The sequence below is a fragment of the Lipotes vexillifer genome, unplaced genomic scaffold (assembly GCF_000442215.2).
Source record: "Lipotes vexillifer unplaced genomic scaffold, Lipotes_vexillifer_v1.1 scaffold640, whole genome shotgun sequence".
Classification (NCBI taxonomy): domain Eukaryota; kingdom Metazoa; phylum Chordata; class Mammalia; order Artiodactyla; family Lipotidae; genus Lipotes; species Lipotes vexillifer.
In genome coordinates, this window is record NW_006773138.1 from 212037 (window position 1) to 222924 (window position 10888).

Sequence of the window (10888 nt, forward strand, 5' to 3'; positions counted from 1 at the left end):
AAGGTGCCCCTCTACGGGCCCGTTTCCCCCCAACAGGAGAGGCCACAACAGTGAGAGGCCGGCATACTGCAAAAAAAAAAAAAAAAGAATGATACATCACCTTGAAGATCACTGCCCAGCTACTGAGGACTGTGGTCTCCCTCAGGGCAGGGGCAGGGGCCCCTCAGAACCCAGAAGAGGTCTGGCAGGGAGCAGTTGCCAGAAATGTTCCTGAGTTAATGATTATATAGCAATATGAGAAATTTCCACAGATGCAAATGTTAAATGAACAAAAGAGGACACAAACTTGCATCTGTGCCATGATCTCAACTGTACATAAATTACCTACACCCTTGAATGAGAGCTGGAAGGAACCAGGGAGACGTTTTACTCAGGAATTGAGGCACTGGGGGATTAATTTATCATTTTTGGGTTCTCGTTACTGTTGGTACAATAGAGTTTACATAAGATAAAGAAACCATACTTTTTTTTTTCTAGGTTAAGTGTCTTGTCCAGAATCCCGAGGTCCTCGTTCCCTGGACCTGGGAGCCTGGACCCTGCTGAGATGGGCCTGAGGCTGCCCAGGCTGATGCTGAATTGCCTGGAAATGCTCTGTGTGGTGTAGCCATGCTGAGAGTAAAGCCAGAGGGGACTCAGGGTCCTTCCACCCTCAGCTGGGACACAGGCATGAAAATCCTGGGGGCTCATGGCAGGGACAGAAGGAAGCAGGGGGACGCAGGTACAGGGAGGGGCACACCTAAGCAAAGTCCTACAGGATGAATAGAATAACAGATGGCACCCAGATGTAAGGAGGGGAAAGAGGCTCCTGGCAGAGGTGCTGGAGGGGACTGGAAATGGCCTGGACCTGCTGGGGGAAGGAGAAGGCTCATGCAGTTCCACAAGGTAACCCAAGTGAACAAGGATGGACGCGGGAGGAAATGGAGCTGTCCCTTGGGTACCTCAGACTGTTCATTCATTCATCCATTCAGCAAACGTTACGTTAAGAGCGTGCCAGCTCTGTGACAGGCTCTGCACTAGGCCTTGCAAATTCTCCTAATTCCATCCTCTCAACTACCCATGAGGGAAGACTACGCCCTTTTGTAAATGGTGGCTGAGAAAAGTAACGTGAAGAACCATCCTGGAACCCAGTGTCGACCCAACGTCCACCCCTGAAGCTGTTCCCTAAGAACCAGGCTCTGCTCTGTCAAGGACTCAAGGAATCCCAGGTGGGCCAGCATTTGGCCAGATGAGGACTATCCCTGGAGGGTCCACGCTAGGGGCTGGGGCTGCTGGGGCAGCTCTGCCTGGAGTAAGGGGAGCTGGAAGGACACAGAGAGCAGGTTTGGTGTGGGCCCGTCACAGGCTCTCCTTCCCCCACCTTCAGCCTCAGAGTTCTCACCTGTAAAATGACTAGACAACTTCTTCTGAAGGGAAGGGGATCTGGCACCAGATAACCTCAACCCATCTTCTCTCCTAATGTGCGGCCCTCCTGAGACTGGTGGTAGGTGGAGGTACTGCCATGTCTCCCCTAGACACAGCTCCCAGAGTCTGCGCAGGCAGACCAAGCTAGGCCCCTCTGCTGCTCTCTACGCAGGGCTGAGTGACTCATCCCTACTGTGCCTCCATCCCCTTCCCCTCCCCCTACCTAGTCTCCAGCAGCCTCCCTGGACCCCCACCCCCACCCCCACCCCCCAGGCCTTTGCCGCTGAGGAACATCCTCCTCTGATCCCTTGGAAGCTGAGCTCCTGGTCTGGAGCTCCCACCACTCTGCTCCAGCCCTGGCGGAGGTGGGGGAGCCAGACAGAGGACGGAGACCTGAGAAAGAGCAGAGAGTGGGTGGGCCTGCAAGAAAAGAAAGGGGGTCAGGGAGATCAATGAGACAAGACAGGGGCCAGGGCTGACACACAGACAAGCAGACAAACACGAACTGGATAAACACTTCCCAGGACTTCAGGCGCTGCCAGTGACCTCGTGCCCCCAAAGCTCTCTAGCAAGCTCCAGACTGCATTTTCAACAGTCTCCTGGGCGTCACCCCCTGGACAGCCCATAGGCTCACCCTCACCATATCCACTACTGTTGGATTATCCAACCCCAATGCCCACTCCCCTCTGCTCCCCGCCTGTGCCTGGAACCTGGGATTCTGCTTGGCCATGACCTTCCCAACAGCTCCTCTTCGCCAGACCCAGGCAGGCCTCACCATCCTTGCTTGGACAGGTGCAGCCACAGCCTCATCACTGGTCTCCTGGCTCCCAGGCTGATCTGCCACCTGGGGCCAGGGAGCTTTCTAAAACCCAGTGCTGGGAATTCCCTGGCGGTCCAGTGGTTAGGACTCTGAGCTTTCACTCCTGCCGGCCCGGGTTCGATCCCTGGTCAAGGAAATAAGATCCCACAAGCTGTGTGGTGCAACCAAATAAAATACAGTAAAAAAATTAAAAAATAAAACCCAGTGATGATGGTACTGCCCAGCTTGAAAGCCTCTGCTGCCTCTCTCTGCCTTCAAGATCAAATCCTAACCAAAACGTCCTCCCCACTCTGGTTCTGCCTCCTCTCCTTCCTCACCCTTAGTCCGCACCCACCAAGACCTTCTCAGCCTGCCACCTGACTCCTGATGGGCCCCACAGGTCCCACCCAGACACCACTGCCCCCCACCACGTTGTCAGCAACGTCTCCCTCGACCTGAGTCCTCACGAAGGGCTGTCACCATCTCCATCAGTCTCCCCACTAGGCCTTAAGAGCAGGGCCCAGGTCTGATCCATCTCCAGGTCCCCAGCACCAGCACAGTGGCTGGCAGAGTGGGTGGGAGACACGAGAAGAGGTTTGTTGAACGAATAAATAACCAGGACAGTTAACAAAAAGGAGGAAACGGAACAAGTAGAGACGTAAAGGCAGAGGCAGTAACCATTAGAGACAGGGATAGAAAACACACCCCAAAGGGAGACTCTGAGACCCAGAGACATGCCCAGAGGCAAAGACAGGAGGCTGCAGGGAAGCAGGGAGGGGAAAACCGAGGCAGAGCCAGAGCTGAGCTGGGGGGCGGAAGCCACTGGGAGACAGCTGAGGAGACATAATTGGATCAGAGACAACTCTGCTGCAGTGAGGGGGTGTGACTCACACACACAAAGTAATACCAGACACAGAAACACACACAGAGTCTCACATTCAGAGGCACATACACCCAACCTTAGGCACGTGTACACACACACACACACACACACACACACACACACAAACACATTCAATATGGATTTAATGACCTCTGTCAGATGCCCTGCCCCTGAGGGGCTCACAATCTACCCAACTAAGGACCAGATCACACACACAGGCACATACAATCCAGCTCCACACACAGAAGGCCCAAATATAGAAGGCCAGACAACTCCCGTCACATCATCCTGCCCTCATAACACACAACAACCATCTGGTATCTTATTTAGTTATTTGCTTCTGTTTTGCTTGTCTCCCCCTCAGGATGTAAACTCATGACAACAAGGTCTGATGTGTCTGGTTTTCCACTAAATTCCTGGATATACTTGGTATACAGTATGTGAACAATAAATATGTGTTGAATGAATGAATGTTGGAGACACACAAGGGAACTCCATCCCCTCTGGCTGTCAGGCCTCTGCCTTAAGACTCATCACTTCCCTGGTCTAGTACAAGGTCCCAGGCAATCCAGAAGGGTCCAAAAACAGGGAGGAGGCATCAAGGAGATGGTAGCGGGATTTCTCAGGAAACCAAGGTTAGATGCAGGTTGTGACAGGGAACTCAAAGGATGAGATTAAATGGCCCAGGCAATGCAGAGGAGACCAAAGGCAATATTTACCTGTACTTCCCATTGGGTGGCAGAGGGGAAAGGGAGGGAGGTAAACTTGCAGGCATTGTTCAACTGCCCCAAGACATAAGAATTCTAGAGAGAGGTCAGAGGTAGCAAGTAGCTGCCTTCAGGGAGCCAGGCTGAGAGGCAGGGAGGCAATTATTATGCTAAAACCCCAGAGAACAGCTCCAGCTGCCCAGTGCCACCTGCCCAGCCTCTCTTTAATGACAGGTGAGAGGAGTCTGTATTTGGTGTGGGACCCATCACTAAGCTCTGGGCCTGACACTTTCTTCCACTCCCTGTGTTTCTACAGCTCCAGGGGTCCCAGAGCATTGAGGCCAGACCAAGCATGCCTGAAGTGAGGCACAGGGAGGGACAGAGAAACCTCGAGCCCAATGCATGAATGTTGAGCACCTTTCCTCTCACCTGTTGCTGGGGGGGGGGGGGGGGCTCACCTGCCCAGATCAGGGGTAAAGGTAAGGGGGCAGGGTGGGAATAGAGTTTTAATTCCCATCTATCTCGGTGGCCGCTGGTCCCTCACGAACAGACTGGAGCGGCCCAGCTAAGGTCCCAGAACCCGTGGCACCCACAGCCCTGGCTCCAGGTGGCCCAGCCAGGCATGGAGACACAGGGGAAGAAAGAAAACCCATCTGTCTCCAGGACTGCCTCCTTTCTCTCATCTCTTGAAACTTTAAAGACTCTCGGCTGGAAACTGAGCTGGGGCTCATTAAAGTTTAAAAGCCAGAGCCTGGGGACCTGGTCATGGAGGAACAGAGCCAGCCTGGGGGCTGAGGGCTCTTCTAGCCCCAGCGTGGATGGACACTGACTGAAGGCACCCACCCCACCAGTCCCTTGCCCCCAGGGGGCTGCATGTCCATACTATCTTACATCCCAGCCTGCACAAGAGTTATGCTGTAACCACCATGTCCCATCCTTTATCCCTCATAAATCTTTCTGGATGCAATCCCTTGCTCCATTCCCCACAGTCCCTGCTTTAGTGCAGGCCTTGGCATGTCTGTCCAGACAAACACAGCAGCATCTTCCTCCTACCACCCACCTTGTCTAAAACCCTCCTTGGTACCCTAGAACCTCCAGGACCCAAATCCTAGAGCCTTGGTCTAGCTGTCTAATCACCTCCAGCCCCCTGAGTTCCAAGCCCCACAATGAACCACCTGCAGCTCTCCTAATGCACTGCCCTCTTTCCTGCCTCTGGGTCTTTACACAGCTGTTCCTCTGTATGAAACTCTCCCAATGCTGTCAAACTTGTACTCCTCATTCTCTACCCAATTCCAAACAGATCACCTGAGAATTCCTCCTCTGTGAAGCCTTCTCTGGCCCGCAAGGCTGGTTCAGGGGCCTGCTCTGGGTCTCTGCAGCTCCTGTGATAAGTGTCTGTCCCAGCATCCAACTGGGAGTTCCCTGAGGGCAGGGTTCGTTTGATTTCCTTCTTTGTCCCCAACCTGAATGAAGTGCCCAAAGACAGGCAGGGCAGCACTACTATTCACATATGACAGATGAGGAAGCTAAAGCCTAGGCAGGGGCAGCAATCTGCCCAAGGCCACATGGCCAGGACTCTGGACCCTGTGCTCTCCCGCTATGGCCTCAGACCAACCCAGGCATCTCCACAAAGACTTCCCTGAAGCCTCCAGCCACCTCTGACCTTTCCTCTCTCTGATTTCCTGCACCTGAAGGTCCAGACCCTGACTGGCTGGGGGCATGCTCTCTGGGAGCCTGCCTGTCCCCTGAGGACAGCTCTGGACCACTTCCTCCAGCTGCCCTCACACCAAGTCAGAGCTAGAGCCATCCAGGATAGGGGTCTCAGGGCCTCAGCCTGGATTCAGGAGCCCCATCTAGGGACCTCTCAGATGGCACAGACTGTCATGGCCTTAGCTCTGCGTCCTTACTCTGTGTCCAGCAGTGCAGAAGCCTTTACCACGGCCTAAGGCCAGGACAGCCTCTACAAACCACCTGCCCAGCAACTTCCTATAGAGAAGGAAGTTCTTCCTGTAGAGGAGGGAAACTGAGCGGCAGAGGCCCAGCCTGAACCTGAACTCACTGAATCCAAACCCCTAAACCTCAATTAACTCCTGCCTCTGCCACCACAGATAAGAAGACTGACTCGTAAAGGTGAAGTGACCCCCCAAGGTCACACAGTAAGGACTGGGCTCTTGCTCAGCTGGGACCACTCCAGGGTGCCCTCCCACAACGGCACAGTACAGGGAGACCGAAGGCAGAAGACAGGGGTAGGTTCTGAGCCACAGTGTCCAGGAGACGGAAGGGCCCAATGGTGCTAATAAGCAGGCCCAAGGGAGTGAAGAGATCTTGGCCTTGGAGTCTCAAGGACCTGGGCTCTGATCCTGCCTCGGCTACCTTCTAGCTGTTTGACTGCACAAGTGAATTCTTGCCCTGAACCTCAGCTTTCACATCTGTTCAATGGAGTTCATAAGACTCACAACTGCCACAGGACAGTTGTGAAGACTCAGTGGGACAACATGAAGAAAACACCTGGCCCTGCGGCCGTCCCCACCTTCCCCACAACCCTTTTGAGTCCCATGGACCATTAAGAGTGAGAAGGGTCCTTGGAGATCCCTGAGATGATCCCAAATTTTACAGGGGAAGAGAATGAGGTGCTGAGAGGGGACAGGCCACACCACTGGCTTAAGAGCTTGGAACCCAGAGGGCCTGTGGTGTGGAAGCAGGTAGACAGTGAGACAGGTCAGGGAGGGGTCACTGAAGCTTTCTCCAAAGGGGAAGAGGAGGAGTCGTAGGACAGGAAGTCAGAGGAGATAGGTCCCCACCACCCAGCTTCTTGTGGCAAGAGGAACCTCAGGTTCTCAGCTGCACTCCCCCAGGAGACCTCGCACCCCGGCTTCAACCGTCAAGCCCCTCGAGGACCCTACCCACCGGGCCCACTCCTGCCTCTGTGGTCTGCCTATGGACACCTGCCTCATGCAGTGGGCAGGGGGTCACCTGGAATTGTCAGTGTTCTCTCCACCAAGGTCTGGACACCTCTGAGGACAGGGGCCAAGTCTCCTCTGCCTCTCAGGTGGCTAGGTAAACAGCAGCATCAGAGAGCCCGAGCACATGAGCATCCAGGGCAGGGCTGGGCAGGCCGTGTCATCTCCTGCTTTCTGTCCCCTGTGCTTCATCCCTCTCCATGGACCCCAGCCCAGGCGCTGAGTTTAGAGGCCCTTGGAGCCAGGAGAGCCCCATGGCACAGATGGAGACATAACCCAGAGAGGGCAGGGATGTGCCCACAGTCACAAACACAGCAAAAGAATACCATAGCCAGGACTAGACCTCAGCCTCTTCCCCAGCTGGCCCTGCTTGAATAAATGACAGACCCCCTGGTTTCCCATTTCTCTACTGCTACAGGAGCTGTGGGGAAGCCTGGCCTGGGCATTGAGAGACCTGTATTCAGGTTCCAAGCTTCCCTCTGCCTTGGACCCAGGATCCATGTTCAGCGGCTGCCTTTGGGACGAAGCCTGACCTCTCAGGAGGTGGTATCTGCCTCCTCTCCAGTGCCCGGAGCACGGTGCAGGCTTGGGACCAGACCAGGCCGGAGGCCAGGAGGGAGGGAAAGGGAAGAGGTGGCCTGTCCCTTTGTCCTGGCTCCAAATGCTGGGCCAGAGCCACAGTGTCTTCCAGGAACCTCTGGACGCAGGGGCAAGGAGAAGATAAGTCTGGGGGAAAGGGAGTGAGGTGGAGGAAATCAATCAGGTAGGCAGATAGGTGGACCCGCTCCCCCAACCTGGGATCACGCACACAGGGCATGTACAGGAGGCAGCTGGCTTTTCCAGCTCAGAGGGCAGGCCCAGAACAGGCTGTGGGGAGGGGGGAGCTCAACAAATACCTGTGGTTGAGTTGCAGCCTCCCAGAGTGACCCGGGGGACTCTGGCTTCAGACCTGCTGTGTGACCTTGACAAGCCACTCCCCTTTCTGGGCCTCAGCTTTCTCATTTATCAAACAAGAATGGGATGATGAGAACACCACGTCCTTCAAAGTTATTGATGGGGTCAAATGCCAGAATGTTGACTAAGATGTGAGCCCAAGCTGAGAGAGGCAGGGGCTCTGGAGCCAGGCTGTCCTGGGTTCCACTCCTGCCTCACCTGATATGACCTTAGGCAAGTGACATCACCTCTCTCAGCCTCAGTTTCCTTGTTTGTAGCATGGAGACAAGACTACTACTGCCCAGGACTGGCCGGAGGGTAAATTAGACCATGGAGAGAAACGCTTGGCTCAGAGCAGGGGCTCTTATCAGAAATGGATTCCTGGAATCTTGGGGATGGGGAGCTCAGAGACCTCTGCCTGTCCCCCACAGCTCCATCTGGCTGTGCTGAGTGAATCAGAGATCTCGGGATGCCCATAACCAAGGCCCCAGCCTCCTCCTTAGGCCCCAGCTCTGCTCACCTCCTGGCCCCAGTCCCCCCTCCACTGTGGGGAGCACAGCAGAGGGAACTAGGCAGTGAGGCTAAAGGTCTGGGTGCCAAGTCTGGCTCTGCTGGGACTTGGCTGTGTGAGTCTGGGTTGGCCCCTGTTCCTCTCTGGACCTCCGTGTCCATACTTGCACCCCAGTGAGGGGTGAGTATGAAACTGGGGTTGTAAAGGTACCTCCAACCTCTGCTGAGTCTGAGAGGGAAGGAAGGTCAGGTGTATGCCCTGACCACAAGCCCACAATACCCCCGTTTTTCCAAGTCCCCTCCACTCCCAAGGAAGAACACCTGACAAATCTGATCTGGCCACAAGGGGTCCATTGTGGCACTCTGGTCCCCAGAACTGCCAACTCCAGTCCTGGACTAGGCTGGGTTTATTCATTAACCAAGCCAGATGGAGGAGGCAGCTCCGCCCTATTGACACAGAGGGTGGGAGTACTGGTCTCAGTTCAGACTTTCCCCTTCTCTTCCTTCTGGAGAGCCAGCTCGGTGGGGAAATTACACTTCCCCACCCCACTGCACAGCCCAGCCTTTGAGCCTTTCCTAGGTCACAGTCAGGAAAACAACCTTGGTCTCACAACAACTTTGCTCACCTTTTATTCAGTTTGTTTCTTCGTTCCTTCCTTCCTTCCATCCTTCATTCAACCAACATCCCTGCTCTGTCTGTGTTGGAGGCTGAGGACGCAAAGAAGGATAGGACCTGTCCCTGTCTTCAGAGAGCACTAAGCTGGAACATACCAGTTGCCCTTCCCTTCCCTGCTCCTCAGGCTCAGACACAGGTCAGGCCTCCGCGAAGGCCCCAGCCCAGGGTCCTCAGGCCTGGGTAGAGAGTCCCAAGAGGGGAGACACACATGGAAACCCAGAGAGAAAGAGACAGTCAGATAGCCAGGGTGCAGACAGAGAATTATAGAAGGAAAAAGGGAAGACAGAATGGGTGAGCCAGAAGACCACACGGGGACAGGTGGACAAAGGTCTAAATGACCAAGACAGAGGCAGAAAGGCACAGGGTCAGAGAGGGAAGGTCAGACATCTCTGGCCCTGGTATGAGGCCATGATGCCAGAGCTAAATCCAAATCCAAGAGCAGGTCCCAGGCAAGAGGGGCTGAAGTAGGGGGAGGGCAGGAGTACCCTCTGAGTTCAGTGTCCTGCTTCCACCTCTGCCCCCCTCCACCACAGGAATACACTCCTCCACATGTTCGAGAAGGGCAGCAGGAAGGGTGAGGCAAGAGAAAGGGAAGGGTACAGTTTACTGCCAGGACCCCACTGAAGGGAGACGTGCCCCCCTGAAAAGTGGCACTCACAGCAATGCCAGATGTGTTGTGTTGGAGGAAGCTACCGAGGCCTCTCAGAGTCTTCACCAGCCTATTCCCCATCTAGTTCCCCAGGGTAGGTGGGCTCACGGGGTCCCAAACCCCAAGCCGGCCCTATCCTGGCAAAGAGAAGAAAATCAGGGGGTTGTGAGGAATGGGGTTGATGGGTATGAGGGAGGCTGAATGTGCCTACATCTTCCTTGCATCTGCTGGTCCTCTCCTCCCCCAGCCCACCCCCAGTCTGGTCCTGTGTAAGGCAGAGACATCTAAGCCCTGCTTTCAGGATCTGCTGGCCAGGATCCTGAGTCCCTGCAGGAGAGACTCAGGGAACACCCAGGAGGGAAGGGGGAAGAGCAGAGCATCAGACAGGAAGGAATCAGGTCCCTGGCACCCAAGGGTGCAGAGAGTGGGGAAAGAGACCCAGCTCAGGCTGAGAGAACCAAGAAATCAGGAGAGAAGGGCTCAGTCTCCCTCCTCAGATGCCTCAAGTCAGGACGTGGTGAAGGCTTCCATGGGCAGAGGGCTCCCTGAGGGAAACCATTCTCCTAGGTAGGCCTGACAGCAGCCCACCTCCCCGGATCAGGCAGGGGTGTGCAGAAGCCTGGGTTCTGGCTGAGTGAGCCAGAGGGAGTCACACCCCCTCTCCAGGCCTCAGTTGGCCCACCTGTGAGATGGGGGCTTGCCCAGCAAACTGTGCCTCCTCCTGGTTTCTCACAGGAGAGTCTGAGGTGTACAACCGGGTGTCTAACCCTGCGGGAGGACCAGGAGACTCCCTGGTCAGAGGAAGTAAGGGTGCAGTGCAGACTACACCTGCTGCAGGGCAACCCTACCTTGATCTTGTGCAGGGTACGATCCATCTCCACAGCCTGCACCCACACAGACACGCCGGCCTTGCTGTAGGTCAAGTTCCAGCCCACCTCGGCCTCACACTCTGACCGGAAGCTGCGGAAGTCCTGGTCGTCGGGCACCTGGACGCTGTCGCGGCCCAGGACTGGCCGAGGCCCCTGGGGCTCAGTTGAGGCAGCTGACTTCTCCATTGGGAGGCCCAGGGCCCTGGTCCTAGTCCGGCTCTCCTAGGTCCTCCGCGGAAGCTCCAACAACGTCGACGCGGCTGCAGACGCTGACGCCACCTTCCAGGGACCTGAAAGACCGGTTTGGGAACCGGAGTCAGTGCGCTGGGGGCGCGGGTGCGGCTGTCCGGGGTCCTGGCGGGTAGAGAGAGACAGGCAGGGGCTGGCCAGCGCGCACCGCCAGTACAGAGCAGTACGCCCCCCGACCCCTCCGCTAGGCGCGACCCAGACCTCCGGTTTGGGGGCCGTAGTGGGGTCTGCGTATCGGGTGCGGGGGGGGGG

The 10888-nt window shown here is 55.8% G+C and overlaps 1 protein-coding gene across 1 annotated transcript in view; it reads right to left on the reverse strand.

Annotated features, from left to right (window-relative positions):
* The window catches only part of STARD10 (StAR related lipid transfer domain containing 10), a 33783-nt gene that overhangs the window by 13197 nt on the left and 9698 nt on the right, over window positions 1-10888 (reverse strand). Inside the window, 1 exon segment of the mRNA XM_007448068.1 lies at window positions 10367-10677. Within this exon segment, the coding sequence (XP_007448130.1) occupies window positions 10367-10677 (311 nt within the window).